Source organism: Osmerus mordax, chromosome 12, assembly GCF_038355195.1.
Source record: "Osmerus mordax isolate fOsmMor3 chromosome 12, fOsmMor3.pri, whole genome shotgun sequence".
In the NCBI taxonomy this organism is placed as follows: Eukaryota; Metazoa; Chordata; class Actinopteri; order Osmeriformes; family Osmeridae; genus Osmerus; species Osmerus mordax.
Genome location: NC_090061.1, coordinates 11447921 through 11464874, shown reverse-complemented (window position 1 = coordinate 11464874; position 16954 = coordinate 11447921). Strand labels below are relative to the sequence as shown.

At 46.1% G+C, this 16954-nt stretch overlaps 1 protein-coding gene across 1 annotated transcript; it reads left to right on the top strand.

Moving 5' to 3' along the window:
* Nucleotides 1–7112: 7112 nt before the first annotated feature.
* neurl1b (neuralized E3 ubiquitin protein ligase 1B) lies at nucleotides 7113–16512 on the top strand. Its single transcript, XM_067247582.1, has 6 exons — nucleotides 7113–7301; nucleotides 11561–11805; nucleotides 12065–12398; nucleotides 13347–14096; nucleotides 15147–15272; nucleotides 15548–16512. The coding sequence occupies exons 1-6, from the start codon at nucleotides 7271–7273 to the stop codon at nucleotides 15793–15795; spliced, it is 1734 nt and encodes a 577-aa protein (XP_067103683.1). The 5' UTR covers nucleotides 7113–7270; the 3' UTR covers nucleotides 15796–16512.
* The last annotated feature ends 442 nt before the right edge of the window (nucleotides 16513–16954 follow it).

Genomic DNA, 16954 nt, shown 5'->3' with positions numbered 1-16954 from the left:
GTTAGCCTTAATTCAGCCAGAGTCTCTATGTGTATGTATATCAGTGGAATGGAAACAGAGTTTTGGAAGCAGAACCTGTGTACTGTACTGGGTCAGAAGCTACAGCCTGTATTCTATTTGACACTGGGATGGAAGTTGGAGCATAACACACAAAGAAAGGAGCCGTGTACTCAGCACTGGCTGTGTGATTCCTCAAACGTATTGTTACCTTTGTAAACAGCATGTATCAGGCTTTTGTGCAATTCAATCAAACCATGTAGGGCAGTGACATGCTAATGGTCTTTAAAGTAAGATATTCTGGATGCCATTGTGTTGCATAACAGGTTAGAAACATCCACGTATAGGAGGACTAATAACAGATGTACAGGTACCTCACATTCTTCTCATTACATTGGCAGGTAAAAACTGTCCTTTTGTTATGCTTGGTGACAACCAAAGCCACCTGACGAATGACAGTGTGTTTGTACACATTCTGTCCTGCCCCATCTGTTGTTCCTCACAATCATTTCACTTCATGGAAACATTATAATGTTCCATGCACTGTTAAGCTGTCCTTTCTTGTTTAGAAAGAGGCTTCAGTGTCCTTTTCCCACCTGTGGAGAGAATGGACTGTGTGTAATAATAGCCACCCTATTCTGCTCCTGTGGTATGTGGTCCCCCTTCCCCTCCAAGGCTTTGTTGGCCAGTTAGACCCCTGTGGTCAAGGTCAAGGTGGTCCATGGTCTTTGTTAAGGGAACGCCGCAGAATTCCCCTTGGCAAGATAGGAATTGCACTCTCAAGTACTTCATGAGGAATGGGCCTATATTGGAAATTATTTTAGGATTCCTACAAGAAGTAACCTTGAAATCTCCATGTCTTGGCATGGTTTTGTGTGTCTGTGATAATATCTACATAGTAATTCATACGGTAAGTTGAACATGTCAAGAAAGAATATCTGTAAACAAAGGGAGGTGTGTGCTTTCTGGTTGAAACCACCCAGGCTATATCTTTCAGACTGTGGAGCTGTCACAGATCTGCGTGTGTGTGTTTGTGTGTGTGTGTGTGGAGCTTTCACAGTCCGATTGTTCTACTATGAGGGATTTGCTGCTGAATGTGTTACTCAAGGAGCAGAAAAGCTCAATCACATTTCTGTCAAAGGAATGAGGTATGCATTGATTGCCCACAAGCGCAATGAGAGATGAGATCATTTGATCAAACACATGAAATGGGAGCAACAAAAGTAGCCTAATGGATGAAAATGGGAGAATTGGAAAAGCTAAAAGCCACAAAGCACATCTGCTCGGCAGCATTCCCCCAAAACCGCATTTCTCTTTTTCTACACAATATCTTAGAGCAGAGCAATTTCGAGGTCAAGATTCAGTAGCCTGCAAGCAGATTCTGAAAAACCAGAAAATGCTAGTGGAGCGATTTCCCGAACTGTGTCATAAATTCTAATGACGTTAGCTTCATTGGGATTTTGTTAACTACTAGATTCCTTGTTATATATTTACCGCAAGTTACCCTCTGTGCTTTTTTAATGGGGGTACACCATGGCACTAGTCACTGTAACTGTTGTATAAAACATAGGACCTCTTGCAACTGAACGACTTCCTCTGTTCCAAAGGGCTTTCTCACTTACACACACATGGATATAAGCTAGTCATAAACACATGAAGACCGAGCAAATCAACTTCCACTGAACGATTGAACATGGCAATGCCGAGATGTACATCTAACTAATGCTGTAAAACTAACACAAAGCATTGTGACCAACCCCTGGTAAGCACTTTGTTGCGTAGTGAGTCACAGATGGCCTTGAGGTTGCATGTTCCCTTCAAGCTCCCAGCCAGCAACATACACGCTGTCACCAACCAAGCCTTCAATGGCTGAAGTGAAATAGATACGGTACTATTTAAAACGTCTTTAATGAAAACCCAAACAGCCCTCATTTCATGCTTTGAAAACGTTCTTCATGTTTTTCGGGCGGTTATCTCACCTACCGATGAAATATGACTGAGATGGGTTCAGATAGGTTCAGTGCTTGTTTGACAGAACTTTGTGTGGATTCACAGTAAATATGACAAAAACATTGACACTCCTGCCCAGATGGTCCTTCTGGTTCCCTTCTGTCCTCATTTGGAGACTGGACACCACTAACACCTGTGGTCAGAGTCTCCACAATGTGCCTCCAGCTAAAAATACTCTAAAGTTGTTTTGAAAATAAATTCCAAAGGTGATGGATAGATGATATCTTTGGAATGAGGTTCATGGTTTAAGGAGTATCATCCCCATAAGGAGATAAAGATTGTCACTTGACTGGGAGGAGGGCAAGAAGAAGCAGGCAATGTTGTTTCACAGTCGTGTATTTCCTGTTAGTCCTTCGGCGCGGCTTCCGTTTCTCATCCCGGAGAACACTGAGACAATAGGCGTCTGGGAGGAAGCCAGACCACTGTCCACACATCTGCTAAAATGGACTGCTACTTACCGCATTTATTTCACTGAGAATCATGGCTTCCACTGAGGAACAACATACTGTGACCTAGTTCCCCTCCCCCCTTTGAATTGTGACCGACCACAAAACAGCACTATGCAGCAATTCACGATGTCAAATTATGCCTTTCAAGATTGTAATTCTTCATTATATATTATTTTTACCACAAAAACTGTTAAGGGTTTCACGATGCTCACAATAACCCCCCCCCCCCATCTCACCTGCCTGCTTACTTTCCGGTATGATTGCAGGGTCACCCAGGGTCAGGGGCTGACAGTTTATGCAATCCTTTGATTTAGATTAAACCAATGGAAAAGAAGCCAGGGACTTCCAAAAACCTGAGTGCAGTGTATCTGTCCTGTGTGTCTGGTGAGCTGTGAGATCATTCATAATGGTTTGTTGTTCTGTTCTATGGGGCTGGATTGTCTAGCAGGTGATTTAGCTCTTAGTTCTGATGCATTTGTATCACTGTAGGCTTGAGCATCGATGTCTGATATGAATGGGTGTAGCATCCTAATTTTCACTTCATGTGTAGTAAAATACCTAGGCTAAAAAGCTTGTGAAATGCAGGAATGTAACACAAAGAAATTCACAAATAATCTATAGACATTTTAAAGAAAGTTTTATTCACATACTGTAGAGAACATTTTATTAATCAAGTGTGTTTTTTGTCTAATACCCACCATTTGCCTGGTATCCATACCAAAGTTGTGTTTTCAATTTACCAAGGTCTGAGCCTGCTGAAGTGAATCCAAGCATGTGTTCTTCCTGCACAAGACCACCACAACATTCAGTGTCATAATACAAAGATTTTACAAAATAAGGACAATCTGTGAACACTGAGCATGTGGCAATATATCCCCTTCAAATCAAGAGCAAATGCTGCAGAGTTGCTTTGATTGCACTCTGGTGGTCTGATGATTTTTGAGAGGATTTCATTGAAGACAGGTTGCCATTAAATGGTACATTGACATATTGACTGGTTTTAATCTTAGTGAATAACCTCCTTTGAATGTTTAAATGACCTCAAAGTTGCAAGAAGAGCATCAGCCATTACAGTACATTGGATGTGTCTCAGGTGATGTCATCCTAGCGCCTCCTGACCTGAATATACACACTTCTGATGTGAGATGATCCTTCAAAACTTGATGATGATGATCGCTGCTCACAACGAAACCAGATGTGAGGGCAACTTTTTTCTCTTTGTAAAAAACAAGTCCCGGGTCCTTTTGGCTCACTATCGTGAAGAGGAAATAAGTGAAACACTGTGATATGAATAAGTGTCTTTATGCCAAGCCCATGTGTCAGAGATGGCTGTTCTTCCTTGGAGAAGGTGGATCTCTGCTGTATGACTCACTCCAGCCATTAGATCAGTGGCTTTGGATGGCAGCCCTCTCCTACGCTCAGACCACCACATTCGACAAACCTCCCAAACGGCCATCTGCTCAGCATTTCTCCAGAGCCTCTCGATCTTTAAAGGGGGAATTAAAATACTGCAAATAAAACACTTTGCAGTCCAAGGACCAGTCACTCTCTCTCTCTCTACCGCATGGCAGCCGTCTGCAGAGCTGCAGGCCAACTTTCCTTTTGCAAACCAGGCAGTGACTGACTGTGTCCTCCTGAAAACAGCATACTCTTCTTCTCTCCACGGTCCAAATGAGATGCATCTCGGACATCTAGCTACCAGGAAAGAGGGCAGCAAACCACTGTATCTCGTCGGTAATGAGCCTCTTTTGTTTGACATCTAAAGAGATGCAACTTTAGTTAGCTGTGTCCTTCACCTACTTTGGGGGTTTATGTGCAGAGCCAGCAACCGTAAACCTGTCTTTGTGTAAGAAACATCTCCAAGGCTTGTTTATTTCCATGACAACAGTTAGACTGACAGTTCTGTGTCAACAGGGGCCAAGAGTCAAAGGCAGGAGTGGTATATACAGTACGTAGTTGTAAAATATGACATGGTGTCTGAAATATGGCAGGAGAAGGGGAGGAGAGGAGAAACACCAATGACAAACTCTCTAAACCAAGGTTTTTTGTTGAACATTCCAGTGTCAGTGGCCAGGATGGATGGGATGTTTTACTCTCCAGGAAGCCCACAGGTGTTATCAACAGAGGATGGCTCTCTCGCTTTGGAAGATTCCACTACAATCGGAACGACAGATTTAGGCAGGGTTACGACACACTAGAATGTTGACTGGTACCAGGAAGAGGGACCATATCTCCCCGATATTGGCCTCTCTTCACTGGTTACCAGTCAAATATAAAGATATAATAGATTTTAAGGTGTTGTTACTTGTTTTTAAAGCTTTACATGGATTGGCTCCATTGTATATTTCAGATCTCCTTATGTTGTATCACACTTCCAGGCCCCTTAGATCATCGAACCAGCTCCTTTTAGCCATTCTACAGACTCGGATGGAAACAAAAGGTGATTGTGCCTTTTCTGTTGTGGGCCCTAGTCTGTGGAATAAATTGCCCATTTTTATCAGGTCATCCCCCATCACCGAGACATTTAAGTCTCGTCTTAAAACATATTTTTATTCTTTGGCTTTCGAGTCAGTTTAGGGTCGTCACTCGTGCTTAATTGTTTTGTTTGTCTGTTGTTTCTATTTATTGTTGTTTGCCTCATTTGATAACTTTGTACAGCACTTTGGTCAGCTAGGCAGGTTTTTAAATGTTCTTTATAAATAAACAGACTTGACTTGACACTGCGTAACAAGCCTAATGTGTGCAATGAACTGAGAACTCGCAGAAGAGCCAACTGTTCTCCTCAAATAGAGGGTCACCTCCTGCCTATAATCTGTGCTTCACACACCCTGCCAAAGCCTTTCTTAATTGAAGGAGCAGAGGAGAGAATGGACGCTTAATCACTTTGGGGATGAAAGCAACCACAGTGTCATTAGGCTTTCCTTTACACCACACATTTTGTGCTCATGCTATCAGGCCGACGTCAGAGGGAAAAGGAGAGCACTTGTTACCGTGGCACTGCTGGTGTTTACATGGCTTGCTTGATTGCGACCTCCATCATTGCCCTCACGCTCACTTCCTGTGTTAATCCCCTTCGACATGGCAGCTCTTTCTTTCCGAGGCAATGACAAGGGTGTGGAGGAATTCTACTTCTGCTTGAGTTCACCCCACAAACACTATTCTCTGAAGACTCATAAGGGCCGTCATTTCCTACTAACACAAACAACATTGAACAGAAGGAAACAAAACGGTTTTGTTCGTTGAGCTATATTTAGCAAAGCCCTCCTACACCCCAACACCAGTCTCTCACAGGACTAATCTGGCCGGGATCAAACATGACCTTATAGACAGTAAGGGCAGTCTGAATCCCACCCATGAGAGATAGCTCCCTTCGGTGGAGTGAAGGATGTGCACCATGAATAGCAATTAATTGGAGTGCAAGGTTCCATGGATGAAATAATCAATTAAATCGCATCCCATCCAGCCATATGAAAATACTTAATTTAGAAAATGTTTCCAATTAAATTCACTCCCCTTCACTTCTCCCGAGTCACGTCAGCACCAAACATTGATGTTCCATCCCCACGCATCCACACTGCTCAGGGTCTAGGCTCCTCTTGCCCTTCTCATAATCACCTGGTCATCTCTGACCATCCCTGTGCTTTGCCCATTTGAGCCTGACAGGGCTGTGGCTATGACAGCACCCCGGGCCTCTCTGGCTCCACATCCAGACATCCAGTCAGAAAGACAGGAGACAAAGCCTTCCGGTCATCACTAGTATTACAGACATCCAACCAGCCTCCAACAAAGCTCCCAGCCCTACTGCCTTCCAGCCCAGCCTCCCAGCCCCCCAGTCCACTCAACCTGGGCTCCTCAGAGACCAGCAGGGTTCAGAAGGCAGGAAACAGCTTGAGAGAAGCGGTCAAGGCTGTGTGGAAGAAGACAGGGGAGACTGTGGGAGGATGGGTGGGTGGAAAAGATGGGATTTCCTCACAAATTGTTTGGACTCTTTTCAATAGTAGGCATTTTGGCATGATTTCACTATGCACATCAAATTAGATTGATAATATTAATTAGCAAACAATTAGATGTATTTTTACAAACTGATTTTGCTTCATGAGTTGTAGTGTAGTCACTGGTCTGCTATGGAAACATACCTTGTGAGGAGAACTGGGTGTTTCCCTTCAAGGGGGATATTCCTGGGGCAGGAAGATTACATCATTCAACAATGAACAAAGATAGCAGTTTGATGTTATCAGATTTACCACTGTCTCAAAAAGTCTTTCAGACTAAGTCTTTTCAGACATTATTCACGTCATACTTTCGTCAGATATTCAAGCACAGTAGAAACTGATTGCCATGGTCGTTTGCTGTATTTCAGTAGGGCCTTTATGTAGCCTATTGATAGATTTATTTTATCCAGACAATCCCATGACAGTAATAGAAAAGCATACAGACAATTAGACATTGTTATCAGCAGATGGAGTCAATCCTGTGTGCCGGTTGAGAGGGAGCATACTGTGTCTTTAAAGTCGTGCTGTAGTGAGACTATACTACAGGAGGGGAGGGGGGCTGCTGCGCGCTAGTTATCGAAATACTGGGAGAGCCGTTGGGACTGCCTGCCTGTCCGTAGCAGCTCCAGTCAAGATAAGAGGAGCATGTCCACGCTTGAGTGGGAAGATACGGTGCCGTTCAAACGGTTCTAACATACTTAGACTGGAAAGCTCATCTGTAGCAACGCATTGCACCGCTTTTATACGTGTATAAATGGATGGACATCGAAATATTGCATTCAAAATTCACTTGTCAACCGGTGACACAAATTACTGGAAATAATGGGGAACACGACACCTAAACCTCTGATAGGTAAGATTTTACACATTCATGAGGTCAACACTACTACTACTTATAGCCTTTATCAATCAATATTTGTGACCGTAGTAAGGCGTCAGGTTGCGTTAAATCTGTGTTGATAAATATGGCATGTCCTAAATTTTGCGACTTGCTTCACTGTACACGCTTGGCATTGGCTCCCTTGACAACTGTCTTGACAAGCTGCAGAGATGCGCGCTACTGCGTGGGAGAGATTCCCAAGTAGCTCTTGGAAATAAAAGGTGTAGCGGATTATTTTTAATTGCTCAATTAGATTTCATATCCTGATACATTTGTTTATGGTTAGGTTAAAATCAACGCCTGTGTGTGTCAACGCCTGATTGATCTGATCATTAAGCATGTCACTTTCAATATTTATGTTATATATAACCCCAACCCTAAAACTTAATTAACTTAATGTGACAGTTAAAATACTTAAATGTCATAACTTTATCATAGATGACCAGTAGAAATATTTTTAACTGCCCACTTTTTTTTCAGTTAATACTTAGTCACATTAGTATGTTTTCAGGTGACAATGTTTCCCTAAAACTGATTTTCCACCTCCACAGAGCAGATTTCTTGCCTTGCATTTATGCATCTTAGTATTCAAAACAGCCATTCGATTCCTCATTGTCCGTGGCTTCAGTCAGATTAGTCAGTGTCTTATTGAGATGGTGTGAGCCACCATGCCATTCACAGCTTGCAGGTCCAACCTGCACAGGTAGTCAGATGGACACTGTGTCACAGGAGCCAGCAGTGGGTGTAGAGGGGCAACAGTTAGCCAGAGACGCGTGGGCATCTGAGAAGTGCAGCACAGTTCAGCCCTGAGTCCTACAGAGGTTTTTTGACCGCCTCTTCATCCTTCGATACTCAGTCTAAATGGGTACAAACACACGCCAGGTGGTTATCAAGAGCTGGGCCCTACAGACAGAGAGCAAAACACAAACACACTTCAATGCCACACTTCAGTCGTTGACAGCAAGGAACAGGGGAGACTGTGTTTGGCCATCCTGTTGTGAGGTCATTGATGAACTGGTGTTTATACGAGCCTACATGTCCCACAAACTTGAGACATTTTAAACCTGTGGTCAACGGGCTGGTCAATGAGCCAGGCGGAGTTAAGGCAAAGTCATGAGATCTGAAATTTTACGACCTTCCCAGAGAAAATCCAGGAGCACAGCGCCATAGCAACACCGACAAATCACTAAACAGCCAGTGTCATCTGATATGGTATGCTGTGAAAGCATTGTAGGGAGGGGACAGCATGCCGGTGTGCTCCATTTATAATCCATTTATCATGGTCAAGCCAGCATCTCTATGTTAGGTACATGTCTTAGGTATCTGAAGTAGCTTAGCCAGCTGACCTGCAGGTCTCGGCTGCTGTTTCTGCTTGATGCAGTGCTCTCGTGTGTTCTCCTGCTTCCATGATCTCCAGAAAGTGGAGCTCCCTCCACCTTCGGTGTGTTTTGTTCATGTCACATAAACCGAATATTTCCATCGGAAAGCACTTTAGATGATTAATCTCATCATGATTTCTTTCATGGGGACCATTTAAGAATGAGAGGGGTGCAGCCGTGCATGGTACCGCATTCGGTCTCTAAAAATAAACTAATCACATGTGTGAGAGCCATTCTGGGGAGGAGGAGGAGGAGGAAGAGGAGGCCAAGCTTTTGACATTAATGGCCCCCAAGCCTCTGTTAGACTGTGATTCCTAACCAAATCTCCAATGAGCTGCCTCAGCCACCCTCTGCCTCCTGTCTCCCTCTATCTCTATCCTTCCACGCCTCTCTTTCTCCTCCTGTCTCTACCCTCTCCCCCCTCTCATTCTCTCTCTCTCTCTCTCTCTCTCTCTCTCTCTCTCTCTCTCTCTCTCTCTCTCTGTCTCTCTCTTTCCTCTCCTCCTATCTGTCTGTCCCTCACCCTTTCTATTCCTCCCCTTCTTTTCAATCCCCCTCTCCCATCTCCAAGAGTGCGATAAGAAAACAGCGCAATTCACTCTAGCAGACACTTAGATTAGACAGTTGGCTGAGTTTAACGCTGTGTCTTTGGGTGAGGTCATCTGGGCTTGGCAGTTATTGTGTGACCAGGGTCCTGTACTCCTGAGCTGCCTAGAACAGGCTTGCATTGGTTTCTTAATTTATCCAATAATTATCCGTTTAAAGGGCTGGTTTAAACTAGTTGTGCACTGAGCTTCTGGCTTTCTGAAAAACAGGAGTAACACATGACTTGATGTCAGTAAGACCACTGAACAGTAGGATGTACACATGAATCCAGAGATGGTTCATGTATGAGGCATATTTGCATAGCTATGCCACTGGCTGATTACATATGGAGAATAAATGCTTTCACGCCTAGACAGATTTGAAGCTGTACTATATATAGCGTGATTAAAGCTATACCGTAAATCTAAGACTCTTCGGGGCTTTGTTTTTGGAAAACAAAGGTAGACATGGCCGGATGAATACAAGACATATCTAAAGCTGACACTGACCCCATATGTCAGTCCTCCCTTAGCTGTGTGACCATGCCCTTCTTCTAATAATGGAAACCAAGTAGCTATATCAGTCTGCTCTTCTCTCTGATGTGACACCGATCACTTCAAGCTGCCTGAGTGCCCCTGTCAGGGAGGTAGTTGAGCAGGAGACATACAGCAAGCTAGGTCTATACCGTCTGGTTCTGTTTGCCAGCTCTCCAGTAAGCTAGCTTGCTGCCCCCACGGCTGTGCCTTGACAGTAGCTGCAGAGTTTGTTATACGTCACAGTGCAGCCCCATAGGGGGAGAGGGGCCGGGCAGAGAGCAGCAGAGATCTTACAGATGTTCACCACAGCCTCCTACTTCAAAACTTAATTATGGATAATGTCCTATATGGGAAATGTGCTGTGGTACATTTCACTGAGTGATTCTCCTAATGTAGATTAGAGTGAATATGCACATAGTTGATGTGAATTCATTCTCTAAACAAATGATAGCCAAGGGCCCAGGGCCAGGGGGAGGGATGTAGCCTCAGAACTCTTCTTGGGATAAGAAAGGCTGCTCCAGCTCTTTGGAGCGCTGGCTGTGTTCAGAGGCTAGGAAAACAATTACCTTCTTTATCGACTTTTTAATATTCTCCCACTGTAAACCAGCAGCAATGGCTGTAGGAACAAATTCAATCAGATCTTTGTTTGTCGGACTCGTAAATCTTAGAGCTAGTCATCATTGATCTGTGTGTAGACCCATAGCCTGCCTCAGCCTGGTTCTGGGCGGAGAAGATGGCTCTATGGCCTGGTCGGATTGGATCAAAGACAGTTCTAGGAGGCCGTGATTACCAGTAAATCTTGCTCCTCTGTAGAACCAGTGTCACCCTATCAGCTCACCATCTAAACATAGCTCTGGAAACAGATGAAAGAGGCTATTTAGAATGTGTTTGTGCTGATGTCTCGGAGTGTGCGGGAGCCATTAATAGATGGTAGAATTATTCTTTTGTTGACGTTGGTGTGTTTTATTATTTCACCTTGTGGGGGTTTGAGGTCTGTTTCATCTCTGTTGCCGAACTACGTCCCAGTCAGGGCAAGGCATGAGCCATGCTAGTACACTGCCCCTCTGTACAGAGTGTATCCATTCAACAAAAGGTTTTCTTCATCATCTGCTGAAGAAAAAGGACAGGAGTATAGTCTCTGAGGGGTCTTGATATAAATGGTTATGTTGTTGGAGGAGTGGCAAGATCCTAGATGCATGCGGTGAGACGCAGGACAGATTTGGAGCAGTGTGGGGACATAGCACAACGTTTCTATACAGTAAATATAGGTTACAGTCTAAAATAGGCTATTAGGTACAATCTGACTGTAGATGGATGGCCTTATAGTGTCACTGTGGGAAAGGAAGGGTCAGGGACTGTGGCTTGTACTGCATTCCTAACCTCTGGCCTCCACACCAACACTCAGCCTCCACACCAACACTCAGCCCCACAGCTAATGCTGGCTGTTGACTCTGCTCGATTAAGAACAGCTGCTATCAGTCATATTACCATCCTGACATCTCAGTCACCCAAAAAAGCTATTTGGAAACTGCTTGAATGGACCTCATAATCTTAGTTTTATCTTAGTACAAATTACCTCACGCCAAGGTTTTTTTCTTTTAATGAATTTATTCAGTCATTTTTTTAATCAATGATGAGTAAACTATTCATTATTACTTCATTCAGTATTTTTTTTTGTAGCCCAAACTATCAATCAATCAATCAATCACTCTGCCCTAATGTGCCCCAGCAGATGGGACTCTGCAGCCCCGCCCGGTGGTGAGCAGGCAGTACTACACCCTTCCTAATGGAGGTGCAGGTGTGGAGAGACGAACGTCGGCCCCCCCGGCCAGCCTCAGCCTGGAGTCGCCCCGCTTCCACCCCCACGCCAAGGGCAAGAACATCCGCCTGGATGGCCAGTTGCGACGCGCCACGCGTAAAAACAGCTTCTGTAATGGCATCACATTCAGCCAGAGACCTGTTCGCCTCTACGAGAAGGTAAGGGTATCAAGCTGAGGTGAAGCTGCTGTTATCATGGCATGGTCACGCTAAAACTCAGCCACACTCGAAAAACATTCATTTATATTTAATACATAACGATCCATCCAACTGATTTGAATAATTCCAACATGCTACCAACGCAAAAAACTAAACCTTCAGTTGGCATAGGTAGAATCCATAAACATTCATCACATAATGTCTGATGAGTTTACCGTGATGATGCAGCTGCCCCGCGTCACCTGACCTCTCCCCTCAGGTGCGTCTGCGTCTGTCTGGCGTCCACACGGGCTGGAGCGGAGCGCTGCGCTTCGGCTTCACCAGTCTGGACCCTGGCGAGCTGGCCTCGGCAGACATCCCCAAGTACGCGTGTCCGGACCTGGTGACGCGACCGGGCTACTGGGCCAAGGCCCTGCCTGAGAGGCTGGCTCTCAGGGACAACGTGCTAGCCTTCTGGGTGGACCGCCACGGACGGGTCTTCTACAGCATCAACGAGGGCGAGCCAATCCTGTTCCACTGTGGCCTCAGTATCGGCTGCCCCCTCTGGACCATCATCGACATCTACGGCATCACCCAGGAGGTCACGCTGCTAGGTGAGCTGGCGACACGCGCCAAGGTCACACTGCTGGTTGAACTGAGAAGAAACTGGTTCAAACATGCTGTAGGATGCAGGTTTTGACGTGCTAAATATACATGCTGCTCTCTGAGGCGTTGATAGCTATGGGTGTCTGTATGTAAAGTGACTCAGTGACTTGTAGACAGTTGTACATGTAGACCTCGTTAGTCAGCGGTTTGAATCCTCATATCATTGTCAGGGCGTAGGACCTTATGCTCCGTGACAAAATATTTCGAACTTGATTAACCTTAAGGAAGGGCTGATGTTTGAGGACTAAACATTAGGGAGTGGGGCTCAGTATCTGGTCTAGTGTTTACAACCGTCCTCAGATACAGCGATGTTGCTAGCTAGTAAATCTGCATGCTCTCCAAGACTGAGAGAGACACAACATGGGGAGATAAGTAGGAACCAGGCCACAGACGTCAACCAGTAGCCCCCTACCCCCGGCCCCTCTCTCTCTTTCTCACTCTGTCTTTCCCCTCTCTCACTACGCTCTCCCTACTCTCTCTCCGTCTCTCTACGCTAGTGTTTATCTTCAGGCTGACAGGAGCTATGGCCATGTTTGGTAAAGGCGTGTGATCCCCAGAGCTCTGGTGAGCGGCCAGAGCGCTCCACTGCTCCAGCATCACTGGAAACAGTCATGAGCAGCAGCGTTTCCAGCCAAGACGGCCTCTTAGGCCCTGACTTGTCTACACCAAAGCCATAACATAGGGGGGAATTAAGGCATACTTAGGATTCTAATAAAACACGACACTCGAAATAAACAGGTTGTGAAGTCACGGATGTGGAGAGTTAAAGTGCGCTGCTCATTTGGTAAATAACAAACAAAAGAAAATACTATATTTGGGGTTTGAAGGTGACACACACACATTGAAGCTTCCCTGAATGGAGCCCCTGTCTGACCCTCTGTCTCGCCCCTCCACAGAGAGCACGTTTGCGGAGAGTGTGGGCTCCAGCTGCCTCAGCGCGGCACGTCTGAGTGCCTACCTGCCCCAGAGCAGCCACGACTCAGCCAACTACAGCAACAACCAGCTGGAGAACAACCAGGCCGCCGCCGCCAAGATGGCCGCCACCCTCCAACTCAACAACTGCAGCCAGCTTATCCCTTGCTGTTCCACTACCTCCACCTCCTCCTCCACTCCCACCTCCTCCACCTCCTCCTCCGCCTTCTCTGCCCCCAGGGTGGTCCGGGGCCTGCCCTCCCCTCTGGACAACGACCTGCACTTTCACCCTGTCCGTGGGCCTGACGTCATCCTTTCCGCCGACCGATCGGCCGCCTGCATCCACTTTCTGGACAGCAGCAGGACCCTGGTGTTCAGCGACCGGCCGCTGCATGTGGGTGAGACTCTGTACGTGGAGGTGGGCCACCTGGGCCTGCCCTACTTTGGCGCGCTGCTTTTTGGGGTTACCTCCTGTGACCCAGGGAGCCTGCACGCTGGGGAGCTGCCGGCCGACCCAGAGGTCCTACTGGACCGTAAGGAGTACTGGGTGGTGTACCGGGGTTTCCCCATGCCCTGCTCCGGGGACGTGCTGAGCTTCAGCCTGCTGCCCAGTGGAGAGGTGCACCACGGGGTGAACGGAGCGGCCCGCGGCAGGCTGCTGTGTGTGGACTCCTCCCAGGTCCTCTGGGCCTTCTTCACCCTGCATGGAGCTGTCAACAGACTCAGGATACTGGGTGAGACAACCTATTGTTCACTCTGGGTTGGTGTATAAAACTGTTAACGAGCGCGAAGGATGAGCTCGGCATAGAAAAATGTGAAACTGGGATCTGAGTGGTGTTTGCTCATGTGACAAGTGTCAAGAAGTTAGTTTGGAAATACATTTTTAATTCACTTTAAGTGGACTTAAATCGGGTGGAACCATTTTTTGTTTACTTTTCTTCACATCCTGAGTACAGTTTATTGGGATGTATAGAATTATTGTCTGGACAGTAGAAAATGTATTATTTTTTCATATCTCTCAATTAACTTCTTTGCTGTTCAATCAATGATCCTCAGACTTTCAATATAATTTAACACTTTTCACAAATACTGTGTTAGCCGGCTACGGCACCGAAGCGGTAGCACACAGATGAGCAGTATTTATACACAGGACTGAGTTTAACTAATTCAACTACACTAGAGTACAAGCTACAGACTGTGCTAGTTTATCTTGTCAATCAATAAGGGCGCAGGACAAGCACTGCAGGACAAACAACAAAACCTCTATTTGGAGCTCAGAGTTGTAACGTCTAAACGTTGTTGTTTCCTCCCCCCCTGTGGTAGCAACAGTTGACCACAATCACATTCCCTGCTTGTCCATGTTTCAACAGCTCATCCTGTTTCGCTAGGTTTTCCCAGACCTGAAGGAATGCTGTGGCGTAGTCAATCCCCTCGGCCCCTCTCTGGTTTATTTTTGGTTGTGACTTAGCTGACCTATCCCAGCACTCCCACAAGTCCCTATGGAAGCCTGACGCTTTGTTGAATTACAGCCCAGTGGGAGCTTGTCAGTGACGTCAACATAACTAAGGAATAGTCACTTAAAAATATATATAACATTGGTACTGTCCAATTTGACAGAACATGAGCACCACACCAAATCCCCAATTCTTTTTTGTTACGACAAATCAGAGAGGGACAAGATGTGATGTTGAATTGTTGACTGGACAGTGTTCTCATCCTAAACCTAGAAAAAGAACAATAAAATGTGTCTTTGATTGGAGTGTCTGTGCTTGTCTTTACTACAGGCACTATGCAGTCCAGCCCCGCCTCCTTGTCCCCCGGCAGCTCCCAGAGCAGCAGCACAGATGACAGTGACTCTGACCTGGCCTTCAGCGTCAACCGATCGTCCTCTGCCTCCGAGTCCTCCCTGGGTACATGACCAACCCTCACCTCTCTCACAGACTACTCACACACACCCTCCACCCTAACTCCCGCGCAGCACACTCACACTTCCTCTTTCCCAACCCTACCCTCGAACTACTCACACACACACCTTTCATCACATTGTTTATGGTCCATTGCGTGTAATCATTTGAATACTGTCACACTGTATTCATGGCTAGTTCTTTCCTATAGGATTATTTTTTAATATCTATTTCCCATTGCCCTTACTTTAATACATCCTGTCTTGTGTCTGTCTCCTCAGTGACAGCCCCCAGCTCCCCCCTCAGTCCCCCGGTCTCTCCCACGCTCTCCGCTCCAGAGCTGCCTCCTGCTGGTAAGAACGGGGAGTGCACCGTGTGTTTCGACCAAGAGGTGGACACGGTCATCTACACCTGTGGACACATGTGTCTGTGTAATGACTGCGGGCTGAAGCTGAAGAGACAGATCAACGCCTGCTGCCCCATCTGCCGGAGGCCCATCAAGGACGTTATCAAGACGTATCGACCCTGATTGGAGCGGCATGCTCAGGGCCGGCCAGGCCCCAGGTGCTCGGTGTCTGCACTCGAAGGGCACAGGGTCTCTGGAATTGGAGAGACTCAATCCTAGCCCCGATGAGATCCTACCTGCCTGGCACTGAGCTTCCACCCCCCTCAGCAAGCCCAGGACTCTGGCTGCTTGTGTCCAATTCCCTGAGACTACCCTTCTCAGACTATGTAGTGTTAAAGCGGTGTCTCCGTCTAGTTCAGTTTCTATTTACAGCTAAGGCAAGGGCTGTTGTGGGGACATGCCTCAATCAGCCCAATGTTTGTCTGTCCCTTCTCTACATCTCCATCACATGCTCCAGTTGCCCTAGGTCCTTGTGGATGAACAGTTCGAGGGGCTCTTCTGTGAATACTCATCTCATCCCAGATCTATTCATCCTAACCACTTGGACTGCTGTATATCCATTTAGGACCCTTTCCAAAAGGATCATTCTAGTGCCTTACACAATGTTTGTCAAATGTCTATATGTCCTAAGATGACAATCCTTTTTGTTATATTTGTAAAATACAAATCACATTTGTAGAGATGGTCAGAGCTTATACTAAAGTTATTGTATGTTTCCCAAATGGCCATATTGAGTCAGTGACTCATTCAGGAGCTTCATGATAAACAGAAGCAGCCCACTACATTTGAAAGATGCTGATATTAAAGGATCAATGGTTTTGCACATGAAGTTACACTAAAGAGTGGTTGATACAAAGTACCAGTTCATTTAAGCACTTACATTTGGGTAGGCTGGTCCTAACCAGACCCTCGTACATTTGTACAGAGGGTCTGGGATCGCTCCATTGACAAGCGTTAACTTCCTTGAAGGCGGGTACTCTGTTGAAGTTTAAAACTATTGGATCTGCCCAGAGCCACTCTGATCTGCCATAACCAATCGCTAGCGTTCGCCTTAGCCAACTCCTTCCCCACGGAGCTAGCTGCCGTAGCTGGAAAATCAAACTTTTCCCGAATCCTGTGGGGAGGAGGGCCACAACATCATGACCACCAGCAAAACTCAACAAGGTTTGTTCTTGCTCCGGCTTTAACTTATGGATATTCGGCAGCGTTGCCACAACCGTATAATAGCTTCGCTCGCATCTTTCTCCGCCGCCATTACTGAACTACAACTCAAACTAGTGCA

Excerpts from the sequence above, each read along its gene's own strand:
- neurl1b (XM_067247582.1), top strand. The coding sequence starts at position 7,271 with ATGGGGAACACGACACCTAAACCTCTGATAG. Across the intron at positions 11,806-12,064 it reads CTGTTCGCCTCTACGAGAAG|GTGCGTCTGCGTCTGTCTGG; the intron begins GTAAGGGTATCA and ends CTCTCCCCTCAG. Across the intron at positions 15,273-15,547 it reads TGCCTCCGAGTCCTCCCTGG|TGACAGCCCCCAGCTCCCCC; the intron begins GTACATGACCAA and ends CTGTCTCCTCAG.